General features: G+C 36.8%; 2 protein-coding genes across 11 annotated transcripts in view; one reads left to right on the forward strand and one right to left on the reverse strand.

Moving 5' to 3' along the window:
- gpr155b (G protein-coupled receptor 155b) overlaps positions 1–27,882 on the reverse strand; it is a 698,693-nt gene that overhangs the window by 448,938 nt on the left and 221,873 nt on the right. The gene's annotated exons all lie outside the window — the stretch shown is intronic.
- The window catches only part of kcnh7 (potassium channel, voltage gated eag related subfamily H, member 7), a 155,839-nt gene that overhangs the window by 109,311 nt on the left and 18,646 nt on the right, over positions 1–27,882 (forward strand). For 3 of the 10 annotated variants that reach the window (XM_073953686.1, XM_073953691.1, XM_073953690.1), the window contains 5 exons: positions 3,718–4,143; positions 9,042–9,441; positions 12,291–12,490; positions 16,310–16,562; positions 27,436–27,641. In XM_073953686.1, the coding sequence (XP_073809787.1) occupies positions 3,718–4,143; positions 9,042–9,441; positions 12,291–12,490; positions 16,310–16,562; positions 27,436–27,641 (1,485 nt within the window). Of the gene's footprint in view, positions 1–3,717; positions 4,144–9,041; positions 9,442–12,290; positions 12,492–12,646; positions 12,708–16,307; positions 16,563–27,435; positions 27,642–27,882 lie in introns of all 10 variants that reach the window. The other 7 variants (XM_005165792.6, XM_068221893.2, XM_068221894.2 and 4 more) reach the window with 3 other exon arrangements.

The following is a 27,882-nucleotide window of genomic DNA, read 5'->3' on the forward strand; positions in this document are numbered from 1 at the left end:
TGACACAAATCATAAAAATAAAGCTTCTTTATTTTGATCTGTTGTCAAGATGAGATCTAAAACAGATCCAAAACGGCAGGGATTAAGCCAAAGGAAGGTTGTATAACTCTTATTTTTATCCACGATCTTAGTTTCTCTCAGATTTCACTCACCAGAGCATCTGACGTACCTCACTCAGGACATTCCCCTACTGTAATACACCTAAAACACAGATTACCGTAAAACTCGGCAATGGCAGGGAAGCGTTTTCTCTTGTTAACTGCAGGAAAAGAGTTAAACAAAACCCTCGCGCCATTTTTGCGTAAACCCACAAGAGGCCTATGTCAAACGACCGTTCGTCCGACTAGCTGAATGATTGACTGGGCGACTGGCCAATCGTCCGACCAACCCTTCTCCTCCTTCTCTAAACACAAGCAGTTTTACCGATTGACCCGCCCCCCGCTTACTTCCCTAAACCCAACCAACAATTAAAAAAAAAGCCGTCCAGAAAAAGAAATGCCCTCGTTTGATTTTTACCACGTTTTCAGATTTGACCACATTATTAGCCTGTTATTTACTTGTTCACTTTATTTTTTGGATTCTGTTTTTGTCTTACCTGATTTCTGGAACCGCTCTTTCCCGAACTCTAACCCGGTCGTCGTCATCGTGGTCAGCTCCTCTCTGCGTCTCAAGTACGTCGACGTACACGACGAGCTAACCGGACAAACTGGTTGCGGCGGAAAAGCCCTCCACATGGAGGTAAGCTAGCCAGCAAGCGCAAAAGAGAACGGCATCACACCGCCCTGTAGCGTTCGCTTAAAAAAATTAAATACGTACCTCCGGTTACATAATTTGCGGCCTCCAGAAACGTCCGCTGGACTACGTTTTCAAAATGAGCCTGGGTTGCATTAGCCATACATGTAAAGCACAAATAATGCCCTTCAATAACAAATTCCAAATGCAAATAGCACACTTGAAATGAACTCAGGACCTTTTATCTGCTCATTGTAATTGGGATAATGAGGGAATAGCACACACCTGGCCATGGAACAGCTGAGAAGCCAATTGCCCAATTACTTTTAGGCCCTTAACAAGTGGGAGGCACATATGCAAACTGTTGTAAAGCTGCAGTCTCATTGCACTTTTCTCCCCATAGACTTCCATTAAAATGTCTAATCATCTTGTTTATTCCCGGACAGATGCAATATAATGCTAAACATCAGAATTTTTTCTCAGTTACCTCAAGATGTAACAAATTGTTTTTGAGGGTATGACAGGTGACATAATTTGGTATGTGTTTATCCATTTGTGAGGGAAAATTGAAGAGTACTCTGTTTGGGTTATTGTGTTGTCTGAGATGAAGCTCTCTAAATTCTTTTAAGTCTTCTTCTGTTTAAATGGTTCATCTTGTAATAAATGTTTAAATTGGCAAATGATAAAATATTGATTTTAAACCTTCCAGAAAATACAGCTGGGCCAGTGACAAATCCATTAAAACTGACCCCAGGGGTCCGTTCTTCGTACGTGGATTACTCAGTTAGCTGGATTTGGATATTGACGATTTGACACGATCCAGGATTGTTTCGTTCTTCAAAGCTGATCCGAGAGTTGTTGTCATGGCAACAGATCTGCTAGGTCAAACCTGATCGGGAGCAGGTTCAAATCATATAAACAGGATTAGATCGGCTCAGTTCAAGCAAAGATAATACAGAAAGTATGTACCGAGTTCTGATATTTTCTTACAGTAGTAGTTATATACACTTGGGAAAATAGTAAATATTTTTTAACTATATATATAAAAGTTATAGTAATAAATAAAATAAATAAAGTTATACATATTAATAAAACGTATGCAATCTGCCAATCGTTGCATTGCTGATCATGATTTCGAGGATCGATAGATCTGTCCTTAACAACAAACGCAGCGATCTCAGATCAGTTCATCCAGACATTCTAATCTGATTCGCGAACTTGTTTGAAGAACCAAATTAGCGAGAGATCAGTTATCAAGATTAAAAGATCCAGGATCTGACAAATCATCTTAGATCATTTAAGCGAGGTACGAAGAACGGACCCCAGGCCATTGGGCAGTCCTTGTTATGATGGTATCGAAATGGGAATCAGAAATGGGAAACAACTAAAACTGAAGACTCTGTCAGAACTATTTTAAAGGTGCAATATGTAAGTTTGACACCCAGTGGTTGAACTAGGTACTACATTCCTGGATCAAAACAAGCGCAGGTTGCCAGATTGAGGACCAACTAGGCTGATTTAAATCATGTTCTAAATAAAAGGAGCGGCATGCAACAGATGGAATATTCTCAATATGAAAAGGAGTTTTTGTTCTAACTAACACCTGAAATTGATATGTTAGAAACAGCTTCTATTTCTTGCAGCTGAACAACAGAAAACTGACAATTATTACCCCAGGTACAACTCATGTGCTTTATTCAGTGTTAAATGTGAGTTTGAATGCCATTTTACACGACATTTATTGCCATACTACTGAATGCAGCAGCAGATAGTTTAACAGACACGGATTTGCCTCATGGATGGGGCTTCTGTCTGCCCGGTGATTGTAGCTTCGTTGCCAAATGGCTAACATGGATTTTATTGAGAAAATAACTGTTTATGTGCTTATTGAAGACTGAAAAACAGCGTCAATTCATTCGGAGCCATGTCTGAGTCCACTAGATCTATTCAGAGCTACATCCAGCTCTTTGAGTTCATAAACTCCTCCAGAAACGTAACCTGTATGATGGAGGCTTTCAGCTGTGCTTCCGACTCATCCGAGCCCAGTTTGATCAGACTGTTTCCAGTGTCTGCGGGAGGATGTCCCCCTGGGACACCAACAACAGGGGTCATAAGCACGCCCCTACAAGAGCAAGCTTCTTCCGCATCTGGTGTGAACGCAGAAATTAGACTCTAAACCAACACAAATCAGTGATTCATCATCTACATTTAATAATGTTAAAGAGGTTTAATATGTGTTAATTAGATTATAATCCTTATATAATACCCTTTTAATCCATGAGTGAGTGCATATTCTGTGCTGAATAGCTCACCTAATGTTTACGTTTGTAATATTTATATTATTTGCTAATTAATAACCTCATGTGGAACACTGAATTTGCTTCTTATTTCGGAGTCTGCTACTGTCCACAACAGATCGCATTTCGGTCATGGACACATGCTTGTAGAGCCTTTCTGAATGAATGAATGAACGATTTTTCCCTATTTTTTATTACCTGGGGTGCTGAAATATAATTGGCTAAGCTGACATTGGGCGGGTTAAAAAAACCAAAACAAAGACAGACATTCTGGCACGTAACTCACATTTTCAAAGCAGAATATTTGACTTCAGCATTGTTTTTCAGGTAAACAAGAATGTTCACTTGCCGTGTTTTTTAAATATCTGCAAACATATTATGGTATTTTTATGTTTTAGAAGAGTCAAAAACTTACATACAACACCTATAAATAGTTGAAAACAATTTTGAGACATTAATATGCTGAAAATGTAATGTGAGATTATGAACATCTTGAATATCTGAATCCAGTGTACACAACTGATCTTAACACTTTACGCTACACAAAGTTAAAAATGCGTCCATTTCATGTACAGGATGAGTCACTGTTGTTTCCACTTTCTGATTTAGCAGCTTCTATTATTGCTGTTAACTGTTGCAAAATATAAATCAGCATTGCTGCCATAGTAACTGCATCTCTATGCTGCAGGTGTTGTCGCTAGGCGCCGATGTGCTTCCCGAGTATAAACTTCAGACGCCCCGCATCAACAAGCTGACCATCTTGCACTACAGCCCCTTTAAGGCGGTCTGGGATTGGCTGATCCTGCTGCTGGTCATCTACACTGCCATTTTCACTCCCTACAGCGCGGCCTTCCTGCTCAATGACCCGGAGGAGGAGAAGAGGCGTGAGTGCGGTTATTCCTGCAGTCCCCTCAATGTGGTGGACCTCATAGTGGACATTATGTTTATCGTAGACATTCTTATCAATTTCCGGACTACGTACATCAACGCCAACGAGGAGGTGGTCAGTCATCCGGCTAAGATAGCAGTGCATTACTTTAAAGGGTGGTTCTTCATAGACATGGTTGCTGCCATACCCTTTGACCTGCTCATATTTGAGGGCGGATCAGATGAGGTGAGCAGTGCATTAGTGTATGTGTGGTTTGGTGTCTTTGTACCATTCTGTAATTTAGAGTGAACTTTCGTGCTCTTCATGTTATGCACACGCTAAATCAAAAGCCAATTCTTTTCGATAGAGTTATTGAGTCTCTTGATGGCAAATTGTTTAGGGAATTTAACATTGAGTTGATGTTTTTAAAGAAACTAGCTAGTGGCAAGAGAAAACAAGATGCAATGTGGGTTTCCTCTGGGTGCTCCGGTTCCCCCCAAAGTCCAAAAACATGTAGCATAGGTGAATTGAATAAACTAACTTGACCTTATTGTATGAGTGTGTGTGTGTGTGTGTGAATAAGTGTTGATGGGTGTTTGTTTACCAGTACTAGGTTGCGGCTGGAAGGGCATCCACTGCATAAAACATGTGCCGGAATAGTTGGTGGTTAATTCTGCCATTGTGACCTCTGAAATAGAGACTAAGCCTAAGGAAACTAAATGAATGAATGAAAAAAATCTAACAATTCTTAACAGAACCAGAAGTAGGAAATAATAAAACGTTTTAATTAAATCAAAGAAATTAAGATAAAGAAAAGCGCACAACATAACTCACTTCTAACTCCTAAATAAATAATAAAAAAAACATTTATAGGAATAAAGTCCTCAACAAAACGTGGCCTAAAATACTGTTACTAAGAATGATAAAACTTACACAAGCTCTCTTTGAACACAATTTTGCTCAGTGTGGCTTTCTACTCGAAGTAGAGAGGATCACATGCTATGATTGATCGTGGCCGGTCAGCATACATCGATAAAACAATCAGATGAGTCCAAGCCTAAAATAACTAGCCCATTTTTTCTTATTTCCCTTATCTTCATTTTTGAATAATTCCCGTCCACCCCATCTTCCCCTTTCCGTCTTCAAAAGGGGGAGCTCTCTAGTCCTACCTTAACTTGGACTCCCTTATATGCTAAGTGACCAGGTAGAAGCCCTGAGCTCAATTATCTCAAAGCTCAGCGTTCTCTTCCGGGACAGCATGCCAAACCTGCAATTAGTATAATAGCTAAGTGTAAACTCTTGAATTGGAGGAAAAGAATTAGTAAAGTAGTGTTACAAATTTGGATGATGAACAATTAGTTATAAAAATAATTTAAAAACCATGTGACCGATGGGATCCACACAAAGCAAATGCATTCACTTAGGATGGTTCACCCTAAAAAATGAAAATTCTGTCATTATTTACTCACTCGTAAACCATTATGAGTTTCTTCTGTTGAGCACAAAGAAAGATATTTTGAAGAATGGCGATTGCTGGTACCCATAGACTTCAATATTAATTTCTTTCCTACTATGAAAGTTGATGCAACCAGCATTTTTCAAAATCTCTTCTTTTGTGTTCAACAGAAAAAAATTGGTTTAAAACCACACAAGAGAAAATAAGTTGAGGTTATTTACATTTTGGGTTATCTATCCATTTACCAACCTTGTAATTGTAACCTCTCATTAAGACTGCCTTTTTCCTATTTCACAATAGATAAAATGAAAAAAAAATAGACTTAGGCGTAATCTCAATTCTACCCCTTAGCCCTTCTCATACACCTACCCCTAATTTTGCGTGTTTATGTAAAGGGGTAGGAGTGTCCCAATTCTCTGTATGTTAAAGCTGTAGGGCTAAGGGGAAGGGCTAGATAGCCCTTGGAATAGAGATTTTCCAGGACCACATTAGAAACCAAGGGGTAAGAAATTTTCCCAGAATACATCAGCTACAATGGCAACATGTCTGCACACAGAAGTCAGGAGATGCACAAATTAGTATTTTTTGGCATTATTAAGAATTTTTGCAACAAACAAGCAAATGTTTTAATACTATCATAACATAATAATAATAATATCATTTTATCGTCATGCTTTAAAAAAAAAGGACAAAAGAATTTGGTAATTGGGAAATTTTGCTATCTATAATCCATAATTATAACTCCTGTATAAGTAATCCCACAACATACTCTTATATCTGACACTCGATGACACTCGAATACTCTGTCAGAAAAGTCTAGTGACTGTGAATAAACTTTTTACAGTGTCTGCTATAATTTTAATGTTGTTTTTGTGTGTTTACATAGATGAATATGGCCACTGTGTAAATGCACAGTACAGTTACGCTCTTATTGCCACATTATATCGTTATGATAACGTTGCCTTCGGTAATTTTCTGAAAATAAATACCAAAAAATAACACAACTGGAATCACTACAGCAGTCGCGGATTGTCTGATGTCATATGAAGCAAGAGATGGCGATGACATATGATGATGTGTGCGGGTGTTGTAGTGGTGTCCTATTTTAATTCCCTTCATCTTCACACTCTGTTTCAAGGGCCATGGGGAAGGGGTAGGTGTAAAAAAATAGAATTAGTGTTGGTGCCTTAATTCTAAACTCTATAGAATTACTCTTGCACTCTATAGTAAATGTCAAAGCACACGGTAAATACTGAAAATATGCATTTTTATTTATTCATTTGTACATATGCTTTTATGTTTTTTTTCACAAGTGACTTTAAATGAGGATAATAGAGTGGAGGAACTATGACATCACCTTGTAGGCTAATCGGCTGCTAGCATAAAACTGGTTCCCTCGATACAATCCCTATAGGATTTTCCCATAGGCTTTTTGAAGATTGCAAATAGCAAGCCCTTTGTTCAAACGATCTTCTTTACACTTACACGTTTTGTCCAACCCGATAATCCTCACACGAAAATACAACTTTGAGCACTTTTTGATCTTAATTGCAATCTTTAAACCCCAGAGCTGAAAAGCTAACTATAATCAGACTTTAGTGCCTTCTGGGCACTCTGTGACGTCAGTACCACCCTGCTACAGACAATATTTTAAGCTTATTTTTAGAAATATGCTCCATGACAAAGATTTACTCTCTCGGTTTATTATATTATAATAAACTCTATGTATTATCAACAAATAAATACGCAAAAACTCAACTGTATAGACCTACGTGCCTTTTGGATGTTTTTTTTTTACGTGGAAAATACGTTTTTGTTTTGCTCTACATGTTGTTGTAAAAGTTTTAAAATATGTAAGTTTTAATGTATGTTTAAATGTGCCTACAAAGTATCATCACAAGACATATTTAAGTAAGTGTATTGCTCGCGTGCTTACAACCCGCTTACTTTAGTAACAGACGACAGAAATGAGGGACTAGTCTATTTGCCTGCAAGTTCCATCATAGATGGAGAATAATATTCAATATTCATTTTTTGTCACAAAGAATCTTATCAAAATCAATTAATGACGTTATAATGACAGGAAATATGTATACATTTCTTACACATTTATTTTTATTTGTTTGCATTACTGAGAGTAGGAAAGAGATAGGCTGTAAGCAGGATCCCCATAATATCGTTTAATTAAAATAAAGGATCAACAAATTAATCTGTCTTGAAAGTCTTTACAAGTGAAAGCAATATCTACACACAATATGAATTTCCACATAGAAAAATACTACAAACTATAAAATGCTATTCATTAAAATACAGACAAATCCAAATGCCCAACTCAAGTGAGTTGTGCTCCAGACTAGTTTAGCACGATGATGTATAATGTCTCAGACACCGCCTGTAGTCCTATTTAGCAACTTGATAGCAACCGTCTTTTTAAAGAAGCATAACAGATTTAAAAAAAAATCAAGAATGTGATGTAACTGATGCTGTATGTCGTGTTATATGTCATAGAATAAAATATGAAAGTGTCTTGAGTTTTTGTTAGCCAGGGACCTTATTTAAGCGATTTAACTGAAATCCCATTGAAAAAAACATTGACTTTGGGACGAAGGAACCGGAACTGCTAAAATGCCAACTCGCTTCCGGGTTTTTGCATACAAATTGACATCATAGTTCCTCCACTCTATAGAAGCACCTCAAATCACAAGAAAAGCAACTGTATGTAGATGCAGTGATGAGACTCAGTTAGTTTAGCATTGTGCATGGTTGCGTCCGAAACCGTCTACTACTCAGTAGGTACTGCATTTGAATTTATGCATACAACTCGACCGGGAGAAAAGTATGTTCTATACCAGGGGTCACCAACCCTGTTCCTGGAGAGCTACTTTCCTGCACATTTCAGTTGCAACCCTGACCAAACACACCTGTTTGTAATTATCAAGTACAGCTTTATGTACTATTAATTGGTTCAGGTGTGTTTGATCAGGGTTGGGACTGAATTCTGCAGGAAGGTAGCTCTCCAGGAACAGGGTTGGTGACCCCTGTTCTATACTGTATGAATAGAGGCAGTATCAATGGAATTTGGCCGTACTACATCCGCCATTTTAACATGATCATGTGACCTAACCACGTCAGTTGCGGTGCTTCACTCCCATTCATAAATTTTCTCACAGGGCATCATGGGATAGCACAGCATGCATGGGATGCACACTTCAAAATCTCACCGGAAGTAGTAGGTCATTAGGATACTTCTCGCATACTGATTTTCGAATTCTATTAATTCGTACATACCACTCGGCTTGCATACTGATTTTAGCGTACGATACAGTATGGAAGTATGCGGTTTCAGACGCAGCCCATTTTTTTAAACAAACCAACTGGACAGATGAAGAACAAACTGGTGGATAAAGAATGAGTAAGTGAGTGAGTGGTAATGTCAGAGGACTGAGAGTGTTGATGAAACAGGTAGGTGTTCAGTCGTTTAATAAAAATTTGATTTGAATTCTTAAAAAGCTTCTTAAAAATTGGAAAAAAAAATGAAACTCAGCAATGTCTGAATAAAGATTCTTACTGTAAATCAATGCATAGCGGACTCTAGATTTATTGTAATTAATTAGTTGTGATTTTATCTGAATGCATTGCTTTATTTATGCTTGCATGATTATGTGTGTTCTTCTCACCCTCTCTTTAGACCACTACTCTGATTGGCCTGTTGAAGACTGCTCGACTGCTCCGATTGGTCCGTGTGGCTCGCAAGCTGGATCGATACTCCGAGTATGGGGCGGCTGTTCTAATGCTCCTCATGTGTATCTTTGCACTGATTGCCCATTGGTTGGCTTGCATATGGTATGCGATCGGCAATGTGGAGAGGCTCTATCTGGACCACACCATTGGCTGGTTGGATAATTTGGGCATATCCATCGGCAAGCAGTACAACATAAGTGATGATGCCTCAGGCCCCTCTATCAGGGACAAGTACGTGACAGCGCTGTATTTCACATTCAGCAGTCTGACCAGTGTGGGCTTCGGAAATGTATCACCAAATACAAACTCAGAGAAGATCTTCTCCATCTGTGTCATGCTCATTGGCTGTGAGTATTATTGAGATCACTGTTCATGGACGATCCCCCGCTCTGCATATTTTCCATCCTCCTTAACCAAACACACCTGATTCAAATCATTGGCTAATTAGCAGAGACTAAAAGACTGTAATGGGTGTGACAGATTATTGAGACATCCAAAACATGCAGTGCTGGTGGTCCTCCAGGAACATGGTTGAGAAACACTGCACTATACTATCTTCACACACGTGTATAGCTATGTTAGTGAGGGCTTTCCGTACACATGGTTTTTATATTGTAAAATTGTATATTCTGTCTTCTCAACCTAATCCTACCCTTAAACAAACCTCACAGAAAACATTCTGAATGTTTTTTCTAAATACTTCATCCTGTAGGATTTAGAAGCTGTTTCGCTCATAGGGAATTAAAAAGTGAAAAAATGCCTGCTATTACTATACTTGTGTATACAGTTAGTCCCCATAATGTAGGAAATACCAGGTACACAAACGTGAGGGTGAATTTAGCACTGAAGATTGGAGGCAGGATTGGATTTGAACCGCACATATGCTTTGCACACACCTGGCAACCCGGGCTGCCTCGGTGTTGCTCGTCACTTGTTTGCTTGGGCAGGTGTGACATAACCCACTTTTTTTTCACCGGAGTTCAGTTTGCCGCATACAAAAGCAAAGGCTGCAACAACTGCCACCACACAAATTAAACAAGCTATAGAATAACACTTTAGATATGCTTAACGTCATAATCATCGTATACACAAATCAAATTAAGATGTGAAATATTGCTGTTTTAGTTGCATTATTGAAGTGCAGCACAGACAAGTAAACTCCGTAATTAAACTAATACCATCATGTAGGACTTTTAGCCACATTTTGCAACAGGATAAACCAAGCTGCTTGATGTTATTCTCTGCACCTACCAAGTCAGTAAAGGACCACAGATACACACATTTCCTGAGTGAGCGCACACACACACCTGTCATCATTTATGCTATCCGGACAAAAACAGAAGTTTTCTTTTTATTCGGCGTGCGGTATCAAACTCCGTAACTCAATAGAGTTTATAGCAACATATTTTACTGTGTTTGCATGTTCTTTATGGCATAATTCATTAAAGTACAAGTAAAATAACATTCATTGCAATTTAATTAAAAAAAACACCTAAATACTTTTGCATTATGTGATTTTGACTCATCTCGTCTTGTTCTCGTGAAACGTCTTTTGTCTCGTTTCATGTAGTAAGCATTTTGTCACACCCCTATATATATTGGTTAATCTTGAAATAGTTGTGTACTCATAAACCAAGATTTAGCCAAAATTGGACGCTAAACACACATAGACACACACATACAGTTGAAGTCAGAATTATTAGCCCCCCTTTGAATTTGCTTTTATTTTTTTAATCATTTCCCAAATGATGTTTAAAAGAGCAAGGAATTTTTCACAGTATGTATATAATATTTTTTCTTCTGGAGAAAGTCTTATCTGTTTTATTTCGGGTAGAATAAAAGCAGTTATTAATTTTTTAAACACGATTTTACGGATAAAATTATTAGCCCCTTTAAGCAAATTTTGTTTCTGTCTACAGAACAAACCATCATCATACAATAACTTGCCTAATTACCCTAACCTGCCAAGTTAACCTAATTTACCAAGTTAAGCCTTTAAATGTCCCTTCAAGCTGTATAGAAGTGTCTTGAAAAATATAAAGTCAAATATTATTTACTGTCATCATGGCAAACATAAAATAAATCAGTTATTAGAGATGAGTTATTAAAACTATTATGCTTAGAAATGAGTTAAAAAATCTACTCTCTGTTAAACAGAAATTGGGGAATGAATAATCAGGGAGTCTAATATTTCAGGGGGGCTAATAATTCTGACTTTAACTGTATATGTAATCATATTACTTTTACTTTTATACTAATTTATTAGGGATGTGATAAGATCTCGTATGAGAGTGAGTCACGAGGCATGAATGAAATCTTGCTAAATTAAATTATTTATTAAATTAAATACCAAAAATTACATTTTTTTTAAGTTCAGTGTGTGGAAAAAGTTTGATTTATCATGTGAAATTGTACAGGGGAAAAGCCAGTCAGTAGACGTTATAGCTAAATATTTAGCAGTGTTTGCATGTCCTTTAAATTAATTTAAATAGAAATAAAATACCATTTATTACCATTTTAAAAAGCACCTAAATTGTTTTGTATTTTGTGTAAATTTTTTTCTTTTCTATTCATATGTTAGCAAATATTTTGCTAATATTTAAAATTATATATATAAAGATTATTTTCTATTCACATAGGCTATTAGCAAAATATTTTGCAGTGTTTGCATGTTCCTTAATGCGTATAAAGCATTAAAATAGAAGTAAAATAACATTTATTACAAACTGATTTTAAAAAAGCACCTAAATACTTTTGCGATTTGTGTTTTTTTCAGTTGAATAAAAGACTTTTTTCCATTCATATATTTCGCCATTGAAGATTTCTTAAAAAGAATTTCCCCTCGTCTCGTTCTCGTGAACCCAATGTCATATCTCGTCTCGTATCTTGTCACATGCCTAAAATTTATTAATACTTTTTTTCATTTTTTATTAAAGAAATAATAATCGAATAGAAAGTGAATATAAAAACATTGAGTAATCCTCCATTCTTTTTAGAATTAAGAAAAAAAAAGTTTAACACCAAATCAGCATGTTTGAATGGATACTGAAAGATCATGTGATTAGTAATAATACTGAAATTTACATTTTAAATTGTTAAAATAGACATTTATTAAAAATTGTGACAAAGTTTTACAGTATCTTGTAGATCTTTCAAGCAAAAAAAAATGTTAACACTTGTTGTCTTTGTATTTTAGCTCTGATGTATGCTAGTATCTTCGGGAATGTGTCCGCTATCATTCAGCGATTGTACTCTGGAACAGCTCGGTACCATCTGCAGATGCTTCGGGTCAAAGAATTCATTCGCTTCCATCAGATCCCCAACCCGCTGAGACAAAGACTCGAGGAGTACTTCCAGCACGCTTGGACATACACCAACGGCATCGACATGAACATGGTACGAGTCTGGCTCTTTTCCTTGACTTTGAAGTTCTGTCATTGAATGAAGACATGTAATGAACTGTTGGCATGTACTATTTGTGTGTGTCAGTGTAATAGCAATGTATCCTAATCACACATTATTAATGTGAAATGTGTTCATGTGTCTACGCAGTGATCTGATATGCATTGTCTCTTTCTTATACGCACTCAAATGGACTGTCTTCAACACCCTGGTGAGCAGGAGGTATAGATTAATGTTTGCTTTTCATCAAAAAGCTACAGTATTTCTTTCTGAAATGTTTCCTATGATGTCTGTATATTTTTAAACTGTGCCTTTTTGAGGTAAGCATAGTCTAAAAATATAATAGCTAATCAAAGGAATTTAATCAGTTTTGAAAAGTTTTTTCAAGACTTAAGGCCAATTTATACTTCTGCTTTGAGTCCATGTGGTAGGCCATACCCTGACCTCTCAAAAATGTAATTATACAGTACATTCTAACAATGCAGAGAGAAAGATCTGTTATTGGCCGGCTTGGTTGCGATTACTAGTGTGGGCGGGGCTAAGAGTCAAGGGGGCGGAGCAAGGCTGATGGCACAAGTGCCTTAACACCGAAGTTGGCGAGAGCATCCAAGTTCTCTCTGGCCACCCTGGCGACAACGGTGTCTGCCTTCACAGCTTCTGCGGCAAGAACGTTAAAATTCGCTACATTGTATTTAAAGGAGCCGTTGCAGTATATCGGCAAATCAGTTACATTCCCACATAAAAACCTGCTTTCTCTTTAACAATGAAAGATCAAGTCGTTGCTAGTGGTGTGGCTTTAGTTCATATGTATGAAATATTCTGAAGTTGTTATAGTTAGCATGAGATTCCCGCTTCTTTTTTTAAAGAAATGTATACGCTCACCGGCCTCTTTATTAGGTACACTTGTCCAACTGCTTGTTAAAGTAAATTTATAATCAGCCAATCACATGGCCGCAAATCAATGCATTCAGGCATGTAGACATGGTCAAGACGATCTGTTGCAGTTCAAACCGAGCATTAGAATGGGAAAGAAAGTGATTTAAGTGACTTTGAACGTGGCATGGTTGTTGGTGCCCATCGGGCTGGTCTGAGTATTTCAGAAACTGCTGATCTACTGGGATTTTCTTGCACAGCCATCCAAGGGTTTAAAGAGAATGGTCAGAAAAAGAGAAAATACCCAGCGACCGTTCTGTAAGAGCAAATGCCTTGTTGATGTCAAAGGTTAGAGGAGAATGGCCAGACTGGTTCGAGCTGATAGAAAGAAAATTTAACAATAGAAGATTGGAAAAACGTTGCCTGGTCTGATGAGTCTCCATTTCTGCTGCAACATTTGGATGGTAGGGTCAGAATTTAGTGTCAACAACATGAAAGCATGGATCCATCCTGCCTTTTATTAACGGTTCAGGCTGCTGGTGGTGTAATGTTGTGGAGGATATTTTCTTGGCATACTTTGGGCCCATCAGTACCAACTGAGCATTGCGTCAACGCCACAGCCTACCTAAGTATTGTTGCTGACCATGTCCATCCCTTTATGACCACAGTGTACCCATCTTCTGATGGTTACTTCCAGCAGTAAAACACGGCATGCCATAAAGGGTGAATTATCTTAAACTGGTTTCTTGAACATGACAATGAGTTCACTGTACTCGAATGGCTTTCACAGTCACCAGATCCCAATCCAACAGAGCACCTTTGGGATGTCATGGAATGGAGATTCCCATCATGGATGTGCAGCCAACAAATCTGCAACAACTGCATGATGCTATCATGTCAATATGGACCAAAATGTTAAGTTTATGCCACAATGAAATAAGGCAGTTCTGAAGGCAAATGGGGGTCCAACCCGGTACTAGTAAGGTGTACCTAATAAAGCTAATAAAGTGGCCAGTAGTGTGTGTGTGTGTGTGTGTGTGTGTGTGTGTGAGAGAGTATATGTATATATATATATATGTATATATAAACATTAATGCACATCAGTAAAAACATTTTTTATGTATGTCCCTGTGAGAAAACATTGAATATAACTGGAAATACGGTGATCGCAATAATCCAACCCTTAGGAGCAACTGTGGTCGAAAGAGAAGATCAGAAGGCTGTATTCTCTGTAATAGTCTTAGGCGGTGGACTTCAACATTCCGATTGCTTGCTTGACTGGATTTCAACTCTCCTTGACGCCAACACCGGCAAAGATGCTTCACGCCACCAGCGTCCATAGAAAATGGATGACTTCTAGCTACTTTTACATTCTCACCGTTTTCGGTGCATTTTCACTGCCGCAGAGGAGCTCCAAATGTCAATCCTCCTGTTTTTGCCAGGATTTTCCCGTATTTGACCATTCTATCTCACTTTCATCCCATTTAAGTATTTTCCCCTATTTCTCCCATATTTGTAATCTTCCTATGAAAAGTGAAAGTAGCATCAAAGGATCGATCTCAAATGTGATATAATTGCAAGAGCTGTTGATGAGAATACTGATTTTGCTTCATTTTGGCTTGAAAGCACGTTGAAATGAATTTAGAAATAGCTGCATTCATTTAATTTCCTTTAAAGCTTGATCCTTCACCTTTCCTGTGTAACCTTTGAATCAGTCAATTCATGTGACGGTACTGACTGACAGGCACGCTTCATATAAAAACACAGTTCCCAGATCAGCTTCTGTACACACGATAATAAGAGGAGCGAAAGTGGACACTGGGATTTGGGTGTGTTTTAAACAGACAGATACACTAATTAATATATAAACATGCCCGTTCTGGTGTGTTTTATTTTCAAACACTAACAATTTTGTCTTTGGGAAAGTAATTGAATGCTTTCATTATAGTTCTGTGCATTCTTAAAGGGACACCTCTGTTATCAAACAAAACAGTGTATCAATTTGAGAGATTGGCTGCTCTTTACTATAGTAAATATAACTATGCCATATTTTTACATCCCAGTGTTGACAGGTATGCAGATAGATACTTTTATTTTGCGTTCCCGTCTTTCTTCCCTGAATGGATTTCTTTCTTCCTGAGTATGAGTTTGAGCTACTGCTACAGTAACAGTGCATGTATTTTTGATGTAAACTCAAAACACCAGCAAACAACTCAACAAATAATAACCCCAATGCCTACTAGCAGTTCAGAATTGTTATTGCAGGGCAACACAAAACACAGAGAACGCAGAAGTCTACATGCCCACAAAGGCATTGGCCCTGAGGTATGGGTACCACTTGATGCAGAAGTATAAATCAGGCTTATTGTTAAGTCAAACCACTAATGGTTAAGAGTACTATCACTCAATACATTTGGTACAAAATACTATTTCAGTTTTTTCCTATAGTTAAATCAGTTTCACTTTGATGACCCTGGCATTATTGGCATTATCTACTTATAAGGCATCAGATTCTGTGTAGTTAGTCAGATAGATTCATATGTTTCCATGCCAGACTTTGCTTGCTGATGTTCCAAATCCAATTTAAACGAGAAATATAGTGGTTTTTAGGCAATTTACTTTGAGTCGAACCACAAAAATTGGGAGAAAGCATAATTGGCAGCTGCATTTTCCTCTGCTTAATGTGCCGTATATCATTTAATATGAAGCCAAAACAAATCAAAGCCAAAAACAATGCAAAGCAGTCGAAACAAAGGGTCCCGGATGCATTTGTGTTTTGCTTCATCTTTTATGTATTTGCAGTTGAGGGAGACGGGGCTATATTAGCATTGTATAATCTGGGCTGGTAAAAATCTGCAACCGTTCTGCCCTTCATCTCCTCTTGTCTATTGGGAACACTCTTTCTGTTCTGTCCTTTTCTGTCTCTTCCTCTCTCTGCAGGTATTGAAGGGTTTTCCAGAGTGCCTGCAGGCTGATATCTGTCTCCACCTGAATAAAACGTTGCTCCAGAGCTGCAAGGCCTTTCGTGGAGCGACCAAAGGTTGCCTTCGGGCACTGGCGATGCGCTTTAAGACCACCCATGCCCCACCGGGTGACACTCTGGTGCATGGTGGGGATGTTCTCACTGCCCTCTACTTTCTCGCCAGAGGGTCTATCGAGATCCTCAGAGATGACATTGTGGTGGCCATCTTGGGTGAGCATTAAACAATTAATAAAAACTTTTTTTTTTTTAAAGGCCCATGCATACCAAGACGATTTCTGCTCACGCTTTTTGCTGATGTTTAATGCCTTGTGACTAAGCAAAGCCAACCAATCTGAGCACACACACCCAACGCACAAAATGGCTGTCATTAAAGCTTTATTAAAAAAAAAAAACTTTTAGCAATAATAAATGCTTAGCCAATGCAAATAGAACTTTTGTTCATCCGTCTGGAACTTGAAGCTTCTGAAATTACATTAAACATGACTTGGTTGCACTCAAGACAAGGTGAAGAAAGTTTATTTATACAGTACATTTCAAACACAAAGGTAATTCAAAGATTAAAGCTGCAAGCAGCGATAAAAGGGACCTCGCAACTGGGCTCACCGCCTCATGGTGGCCTTAGGATGTGGATTAGGAAGCAGATCAGACAGCGCATGCCTGAGTTATAACAACTTCCTGTTTCTGGCGAAACATCGACGTTTCCACAGAAGGAAAACTCGAAAACTCTTGATCTTCCCAATTTAACATTGCCAAGGTCTTTAGATGACAATACCTAATTATGGTGTTGATCTGATAAAAATCGTTAAAGTACAACGCCTGGAAATGGCAAAAACTGCACTTTTTCAGCAGAGGAAGTTAAATATCCGACTTCCTGTTGGTTTTGAAATTTTGCTCCAAGAGACTCTTTTGTACAGTAGGTCAAAAGAGTATTGGCATATTTGATGTGTGTGCCAAATTTGGTAAACATACCTCGGTCGCTACTTCATGTGTGTAACATTTTGTGAGTTTTTGAGCATGTTTAGACCCTCAAAAATGCAATTCATTCTATAGAAGGAAAAAAAGAAGAAAACGGAGCAATTCAAATAGGGCCTACGTAGGTACATTGCACTGTAGGTGCTCTGTCCCTAAATATATAAAATATATATAAAATAATCAAACATAAGTAAAAGAAATAAAGACAACAAAGAATTAAAATCATATCAAAATGTGTTAAACGAAATCATTTAAAAAGTCAAATAGTGCAATCAAGTGCTGTCGCCTCACAGCAAGAAGGTCGCTGGTTCGAGCACCAGCTGGGTCAGTTGGCATTTCTGTGTGGAGTTTGCATGTTCTCCCCGTATTTGCGTGGGTTTCCTCCAAGTGCTCCGGTTTCCCCCACAAGTCCAAAGACATGCGGTATAGATGAATTGGGTAAGCCAAATTGGTCATAATGTATGTATGTGTGGGAATGAATGTGTATGGGTTTCCCAGTGATGGGTTGTGGCTGGAAGGGCATTCACTGCGTAAAACATATGCTGGATAAGTTGGCGGTTCATTCCGCTGTGGCGACCCCAGATTGATAGAGGGACTAAGCCGAAAGAAAAATGAATTAATTAATGAAAGTGCAATCAGTTGATCAAAGCACAAAACGTTCTAGGTGAGCACACATTTCTGACAACGAAGTATTTACACTGAGGCGAGCTACCTGTTTCATTGAGGTGAAGTGACTAAACACGAAGAGCTGTATGATAATCATGACAGCAACTACAAATATTTCAACAAGACTGAGTTGTTATGGAGAGGAATTGCAGATCAAATAGCATCAGATTGTGAGTTTTTCAGTATTTCACTTCATTTTCATAAGATCGTCTTAAAAAAAGCTGAAGATAAGCATCCCGGTGGGCACAAGCCTTAAACATGTTAATAAATCGAACTAAACTTATTATGAAGTCACACTGTGATTATTGTCATGGTTTCAGAAGGCTAAAAGGAGCAAGGACTCAAATGCAGGGACAAAAACGGGTTCATTATAAAATAAAACAAAAAGACAGCAAAAACTACCGTGAGGGGGAAAACATTAACAAAACAAATAAGCAGACAAAATTGACTGGGCTGGCAGGAAAGAGTAGGGTTGGACAGGGCTGGACAAGATAGAAAAGGTAAACAAAAAAAAGACATACTGGAGAATGTAAAGGAGAAATAATTGACAAGCAAACAGGTGAAATGAATAAACTAATAATGGGTTAATAAGGAGGGTGGGACTAGACAGTAGACAGGAGAGCACATAAAACAAACAAAAACACAAGCCATGTGCTCACTTAAAAAACAGGACTAGAACTCGCAGCCAACAAGAAAACTCACATGAAGCACAACACTGAAGCATGCGGCCACAATGTAAACACGGATGTACACACAATGTAAAAATGAAGCTTATACAAAAGACCAAGACAAACAAGAACAGAATAAGAGTGCTCAAGAAAACTCGAGCTAAGTACAACATACAAGACAAGACAGGACCAGTGCCCACCAAATTATAAATTAACTAGACCAAAGTGGCAGAATCCTGCATCAACAATCATCGATAAACCAATCAGATGACTCCAAGCCTACAATAAATAGCCCATTTTGTCTTACCTCCCTTATCTTCGTTTTTGAATAATCCCCCCCATCCACCCCATCTCCACCATTCCTCCTTTACCAGGGGGAGCTCTCTAGACCTTCCAGATCTCAGCCCCTTCTATGCTATATGACCAGGCAGTATCGCCGAGCTCAGGGTTCTCTCCCAGCACAGCATTCTATACCTGTAATTAGTATCAAGCAATAGCTAAGTAGCAATAGCTAACTCTTTAAATGGTCTTCAAAGACCACAGTGAATGCGAAATGAAGTTACTGATTCTGAGCTGCATGTAAATCAGTTTTATTTCCTGCACAGACCTACAGTATGTAGGTTTATAACAACTTTGCAATTTCAAATTTGAGCTTGAGGATGTAATATAAGCCAGCAAGATATTAGTTTTTCTTGTCAATGTATCAGAAATACTATGTGCCCTAACATACATTCAAGTGCATTAAGGTGCAAGACATGTTTGGCGCAATTTGTTGCTATTTTCAGTTCAGCCCAACCCTAATTTACACATTTTGTGCCACATTGTTTAACTGAAAGAGACCACGCCATTGACCATCTAAAAAATTTCTACAAAAATATAAAAACTACTGCCTCCAAGCCTTCTTCATGTCCCGGGGGGCTTTATTCTGTTAGACCACACTTTGTTATTATTGTTAATTTATTTGGTAATAGGAAATTAAATATGTAGACTAATGGATGTCTTCAGTGGAGTGTGAACAACACTGTTTACTTATACACAAAAGTAAAGGAGTAAAGAGTAAAAATAAAGTAAAGAGGCCAAATGGAGGAGGCTTGTTCTTTATCCTCTTGCTGCAGATGGTCTGTTTACCTGTTTTCTCGCTAGTGAAGCATTCAGTTTTTCTATTCAGTTTTTCCTCTTACAAAATCCGCCATGTAAATAGCAAATGCACCATAGTGCTATTCTACTGACTCTTAAAGGGAATGGGAGATGAGACTCTGATTGATTTAATGCATGTTATACTCAAAACACACCCATTATTCATTAAGGGAATAAGCACTAGCTGTTAGACCATGCACAAGGATGCAAAGCATATTTTACAGTCCTTAAAATAGCAAAAGAGGATTCGGACATGCCCTTAATGCTTTTGCGCCCTGCACTTTAAACTTAGCACATATATCGGTAAAATAGAGCCCTATGTTTTCTGTTCTGTTAAAAGAAAGATGAATATGCTTGTTGTTTTGAAAGACGAGGAGTCAGGTTCAAATTGATTCAGTAAAATCAATACCATTGTTATTGTTTTTATCAATGTGTTTACAAGTGTGGAGAAAGACCCAAGAGCTGAATTTCATGTATTATGTTTGCCATGCAGTTTAAGTAGTAGACCAAATGTCTCAGCCATCTGACCAATAACAGGAGAGTATGCTTGAACAGAAGTTTCTTGAATAATCCATTTCAGACATTGTAAGAAAAGAAGTGTAGCTGCAGCGCATATTAAAGGAAAAAAACTTTATTTTTTGACTCAGTTTAAGCCTATTATTTGAGAACTCATTTATAAACCTTAAAAATAGCATAAAAGGGGCACTTTAAAATGGTTTTTGTTTTTTGACTTTCCCACATAGTCATCATCAGTCCTTTGATTATCCAGGACAAACCATTAGGCTTTTCCACAACACATTACTTTAAATGGCCTTGGTGAATATTGCTCTATAAATCTTTCATCAAAATTGAAAAGCTTCTATGAAATTACTTCTCTCTTATTTGGTCGTGAAATCAAGGCCGTACAAAAAGGGAAAATAGCATTTCATAATCGATCATAGTTCAGCATGCAGGCATTTCAAATTAAGATTAAAGGTTTGCCTTACAATATTTCCAGCTGAATAATTGAAGTAATGGGAATAAGTGATTGCGGCGGGTACCACATCTAAAATGCTGGGCATCTAAACAGGAAGATGCTATAAGAGGAAGTTATTAAAGATATCTGCTATATAAAAGAAAGTGCTTAAGAAATGATGAAATACATTATGAATGGATATTCAGTTTAAAAAGCCTTTCTGATATCATATAAGAACTCATTTTACCTTTTAATGGCTTCACAAAATTCCCCCTGGGGACTAGTAGTTCATTGCTTATAAATGTTTGATCATTTCTCATTTCCTGGTGTGGTAACTTAAGTTACAAAACCCCATGCCGTTTAGTGCAATGATCAAAACACTTGCTTTTAGTGTTACATTTTCTGAAAAATAATTATGTTATGATTCGTTGTATTGAAGCATACTGTTTGATATAGCCTGCAATATAAGTTGAAGTTTTGTCATTCAGTGTAATGCTGATTTTCTGTTAAATGCCATTACATTCATTCATTCATTCATTTTCTTTTCGTCTTAGTCCCTTTATTAATCTGGGATCGCCACAGCGGAATGAACCGCCAACTTATTCAGCATATGTTTTATGCAGCTGATGCCCTTCTAGCTGCAACCCATCTCTGGGAAACATCCTCATTCACACACATACACTATGGAAAATTTAGCTTACCCAATTCACCTGTACAGCATGTCTTGGGACTGTGGGGGAAACCGGAGCACCCAGAGGAAACCCACGCAAACACGTGGAGAACATGTAAACTCCACACAGAAATGCCAACTGGCCCAGTCGAGGCTCGAACCAGCGACTATCTTTCTGTGAGGCGACAGCACTACCTACTGCGCCACCGCGTTGCCTTAAATGCCATTTATTTTGCCAAACAGAAAGTATCTAAATATGTAGCTGAAAACAGTAATTATTGGCCTCAAGTTGTCACAAACGCTAAGCAAGCATGTCAGGGAGCATCAGAATGAAACGCTTATTATTTTTCAACATCTGCTTCTGCTGTCATTTACTCCGGAAAATTATTCAAACTTATTTAACTACACAGACTAATACTTACAACTGTCATTCGGTTGAACAATCCATGGTCATTCAGCAGAATAGACACAGAATATATGCCAAAATGAAACAACACACTTATTCTGACCTGTACTTGTGCCTGTGCTGGTAAGAGATTCATGACAAGAGTTTTACTTCTTCTATGGCTGTGTTTTGGATTCGAGTCCAATTCTGATTCCTACTTTAGTTCTGGAATAAATAAATTTCATTATGAGAATTGATTTCTCAGTGCGATTTAATTTTAGATTTTTTTTTTATATTCAAATCTTGCCAGTAGTAATTAAGTTCAATCAATTACTGTTGCATGCAATATATTGTGTTTAAAATGCATGTACTCAAATGTCAAATAGACATGGAAAATGTACATTGAAATAAGCATAGCATAACAGCACTGAACTACTATAAGAGTGGTGGTGCAGTTGGTAGTGCTGTCGCCTCACAGCAAGAAGGTTGCTGGTTTGAGCCTCGGCTGGGTCAGTTGGCGTTTCTGTGTGGAGTTTGCATGTTCTCCCCGCGTTTGCATTGGTTTCCTCCAGGTGCTCCGGTTTCCCCCACAGTCTAAAAATATGCTGTACAGGGTACATTGGGTAGGCTAAATTAAACACATTCCGCTGTGGCGACCCAAGATTAATAAAGGGACTAAGCCGAAAATGAATGAATGAATGGATGGATGAATGAATGAATGAATGAATGAATGAATGAATGAATGAACACTTAACATCATACTTTCTTTTGTGTGTTCAGAATGGAGCTCAAAACCTTCTGTTATGGACTGTAATTCAGTTTCACCATGCAATACAAAAGCAAGCAGTTAATAAGGCACATACAGTACAACAAACACAATTTAATTGTATGTCTTCTGTAGATAAAGTAAGTTAACCTAAACTTAAACAACATTTAATTTAATTAATGAAATGTAATATTTACCTAAATATGTTTGCATAGTCTATTATTTGAATATTTCAGCATGACATGCCATTATAAGCTATTAGAAGTTACACAGTGGTATAAGTGAACCATAAATATGGTCATTTAAACCAGTTCATTGAAGCGAATCAAATCTAACGTTCAATCTAAATGTTCTCTTTAATCATTATTAGCAAGCGATGTCTTATAAGTGTTAGCAAGAGAGAGTCAAGATAGTTCTTTTAAACTAAAATGAGGACTGGATGGATTCCCCTTGATGAAATGGATTCTGAACTTTAGAATCAATTCTTGGAATTGATTCTTTTTGGAATTAACTCCTAGCCCTAACTTCTTTATCAAAGCTTTTTGCCAAAGTGGTGAGAACAAATCTTTTAAAGGATAATGGTAAAATATAAAGATACAGTATTAGTGTCCAAACAGCTGAATATTGGAATACTATGTAAAATTGGTGGTTGGACAATAAATTGTAATATTTACCAATATACGTTTACATTAATCTACTGTTTTATTTAAACATTTCAGCATGGCATACGATAATCAGCTGTTAGAAGTTGCGCAATGGTCTAAGTGAACTATAAATATGGTCAATTGAACCAGTTTATTGAAGCGAACCATTTGAATCTGTTCACTTAAATCTGATGTTCAATCTAAATATGTGATCTAATCATTATTAGCAAGTGACGTCTTATCAGTATTAGCAAGAGAGAGTCAAAATATTAATTAGTTCTTTTAAACTGAAATGAGGATTCGGATTTCCTCATTGGAATGGATTCAGAACTGTGAAATCAAGTCTAAGAATTGATTCTTTTTTAAATGAACTCCCAGCTTGAAGTCCTTTTTAGGAAAACATTTTGCCAAAGTGGTGAAAGGTAATGTTTAAATCATAAAGGCAAAATATAATGATAAAGTATCAGTACTCAAATAGCTGAATATCAGAATGCTACAGTATGTAAAATTGGTAGTTTTACAATGAATTGTAATATTTACCAATATCCGTTTACATTAGTCTACTGTATTATTTGAATATTTCAACATGACACACCATAATCAGCTGTTAGAAGTTGCGCAATGGTATAAGTGAACAATAAATATGGTTATTTGAACCAGTTCATTGAAGCGAACCATTTAAATCTGTTCACTTAAATCTGATGTTCAATCTATAGTAATATCATTATTAGCAAGTGACTTCTGATCAATAATAGCAAGAGAGAGTCAAAATAGTTCTTTTAAACTGAAATGAGGACTCGATTCCCCTTAATGGAATGGATTCCGAACTTTGGAATCAACTCTCAGAATCAATTCTTTTTGCATTGAACTCCCAGCTTGAAGTCCTTTTTAGGAAACCATTTTGCCAAAGTGGCGAAAGCTAATGTTTAAAGCATAAGGGCAAAATATAAAGATAAAGCATCAGTGTCCAAATAGCTGAATATCGGAATTCTACTGTATGTAAAATTGGTTGTTGTACAATAAATTGTAATAATTACCAATATACGTTTACATTAGTTTATTATTTGAATATTTCAGCATGGCATACCATAATCAGCTGTTAGAAGTTATGCAATGGTATAAGTGGACCCTAAATATAGTCATTTGAACCAATTCATTGAAGCGAACCATTTGAATCTGTTCACTTAAATCTGATGTTCAATCTAAATAATCTATCTAATCATTATTAGTGACTTCTTATCAGTAATAGCAAGAGAGAAACAAATTAGTTTTTTTAAACTGAAATTCCTTAATGGAAGGATTCCAAACTTTGGAATCAACTCTCGAAATCGATTCTTTTTAGAATGAACTCCCAGCCCTAACTTCTTTTACGAAAACTTCTTGCCAAAGTGTTGAAAACAAATCTTTTTAAAGGATAGTGGCAGAAGGAAAAGATACAGTGTCAGTGCCCAAATAGCTGAATGCTATGTAAAATGGGTTGTTGTACTATAAGACACTTAAACACTCATCTAAATTTAATAAAAACAGCTCAGAGGCTCACAGGTAATAAGAGACTTAATGAAAGAAGTGCTGTCCTTCGTTCAAGGATATCTCTCTCGTGATGAGCTTTTATAGATGGAGAGAGACTGAAATAAAGGAAAGCTGAGAGAACGAGCGAGCGAAGGGTTGTAATTAAATAAGACGACGCACGAACGAGAGTGACAGCGACGTGGTGCGTGTTTCCTTTGTTCATTAGATTTGCGAGGTGTCACTTAGTGTGACGGAGAGCCCCGGGTGACAGCTTTGGTTTCATTATTTACCGACACATTTATTAAACTCGTGCACCGCGCATGAGTCTCCAGCCACAAACCGGCAGGTGGAGCAGGGTAAGGCGAATATAAATGGTCCATCTCTCTTCCTACGCATGCCGACTTTAACAGAATAAGGCCAGAGGAAGAAAAGAAGACACACACTTACACACTCATGCAACTCAGCAGAAAGTCACTGCATGAAATCTGCTGAGAGAAGCTTCCTCCGGTTTCATATGTATTCTTAGGTCCCGGGTTGAAGAATCACTGCCTCAGCAAGAATGCTGTTGTCTTACGAAAGTGTTGCAGGTGGACACTTCATCATTGTGCACTAATTCTGGCTCAGGCCTGGACTCTGGCACTCTAATACCATACTGATATAGGCTCATCTCAGATAGCTAATGTACAATATGCAGCGGCGATTGCTTTAGCTGCGTCCCTGAGCCGGATTTAGATGCGGTGGCAGGTGGCTGCTGCCCAGGAGCCTGCCGTTTGTTTGTCAGGTCTGACCTTTGATATGTATCGCTGCAGAAATGTGCTGTCAGGCCTCGACTTTTCTTGCTGGCACATGTCTTTAAGAAGCTGGCAGGAGACTTGCAGGAAATAAGCATGCAAGTTATATGTATATCTTAACTAAATTTTATTATTTATTTTTGTGATTGATTTATAAGCATGAAATAATCTTGTATAATATAATATAATATAATATAAATTAATATAAATTAATATAATATAATATAAATTAATATAATATAATATAATATAATATAATATAATATAAATTAATATAATATAATATAATATAATATAATATAATATAAAATAATATAATATAAATTAATATAATATATTATAATATAATATAAATTAATATAATATAATATAATATAATATAATATAATATAATATAATATAATATAACATAATATAAATTAATATAATTAAATATAATATAATATAATATAATATAATATAATATAATATAATATAATATGATATAATATAATATAAATTAATATAATATAATATAATATAATATAATATAATATAATATAACATTATTTTATTTTATTTAATACAACAAAAAAATTGTGAAACATCAATTGGTGTGTCAGTGTCTTAACTTTTCTTGGGCTTCAATAGTGTAATAATTCGAATGAAAAACACGATGGAAAGATAGTTGAGATTGTTGAGCACAAGTTCTTGTCTAAAATTAAAGCAACACGTTCAGCTGTGAATTGATATGAGTTGATATAAAGGAGGATTAGTGGAAGCAGATTACTTGGAGGTATATTTCAATGCTGCAGATTTTATAATCTACCAACATCTACCAGTTTTTAGTGTTTGAACTATGTAATAACTTTAAATAGGGTGCTGGAAACTTAGACGGGGGTTTTAAAAGACATCTTTATAGTTGCTTATTAAAATATTCAATTCAAACTGTGAACAATGTATATTACAAATGGGCCTAAATTAAAATGTTATTGTTAAAAAAAAAAAATTAAGTTACAACATTTGTTGTTGTTACGTTTTCAACATACAATAGTACAGTGTTTAGACATTTGCATATTTACTTTATTATTTAAGTATATTTGTTATTCATTTCAATACACCATATTTTGGATAATTTATTAGATGAATCTTATTTAATAAAATTTCTTATTATTTTGGAATGATTAAATCCTATTTATCTGTATGTGTATGGTTTCTTTTATGCTAATCTGTGTTTAAAATCTGCATTTTTACTGATTACTTATTAATTTTGTGAATTTACTTTGTAATAGTTTTTTTTCTCTGAATTTTAAGTAAATGGAACATTTCACAAACCTTATTTTATTTTATTTTATTATTTTATTATTATTTCTCTTCATTTTAACTCATAATGTTTTTTTTTTTTTCGGAATTCTGGGTAACTTTTAAGACTTGTTTACTTGTATATCTGTATCACAAAATGCATATGATCAATGACATGTTTGTAGATGGATGGATGGATGGATGGATGGCTGGATAAATAGATAGACAGACAGACAGACAGACAGACAGACAGACAGACAGACAGACAGACAGACAGACAGACAGACAGACAGACAGACAGACAGACAGACAGACAGACAGATAGATAGATAGATAGATAGATAGATAGATAGATAGATAGATAGATAGATAGATAGATAGATAGATAGATAGATAGATAGATAGATAGATAGATAGATAGATAGATAGAACTGTGTGGACAGATGGACGGATGGACAGACAGACACACTGCATGGAGATTAGTAGTCTCAGTGTTGATTTTCCATCTGTACCCAATAGCACAGATTCTGAAATGGAGGAAATTAGCTTTCCTACTTAGCCTTTGTCTGTTCCCTCCATTGTTCATTGCATTATGTTCTCTTCCCTCTGTTCTCTGATCACTTTACGCCCACCTCTCAGGTAAGAATGATATTTTTGGAGAGATGATTCATCTCTACGCCAAGCCCGGGAAAGCCAACGCAGATGTTCGAGCGCTGAGCTACTGCGACCTGCACACCATCAACAGAGAGGATCTGCTGGAGGTTCTGGACATGTATCCTGAATTCTCCGACTACTTCCTGTCCAATCTGGAGCTCACGTTCAACCTGCGGGATGAAAACAGCAAGGTACAAGCATTTACTGGGGGTTTGAATTAAAAGATGAACATAAAATGTGAAAATATAATAAGATGCCTCCTTTCACACGATATTGAAAGCTAAGAAAAACAACACTAAATAACAAACTATAAGCACATTAATAATAGTATAATTTATGAATGTCAGACTGGCAGTTCACTGTGGTTTAGCAAATATATGGTGGAAAAACACAGCCAGGTACAGAAGAAGGCATGAGATGATGGTTAACAGT

This window comes from Danio rerio, chromosome 6, assembly GCF_049306965.1.
Source record: "Danio rerio strain Tuebingen ecotype United States chromosome 6, GRCz12tu, whole genome shotgun sequence".
In the NCBI taxonomy this organism is placed as follows: domain Eukaryota; kingdom Metazoa; phylum Chordata; class Actinopteri; order Cypriniformes; family Danionidae; genus Danio; species Danio rerio.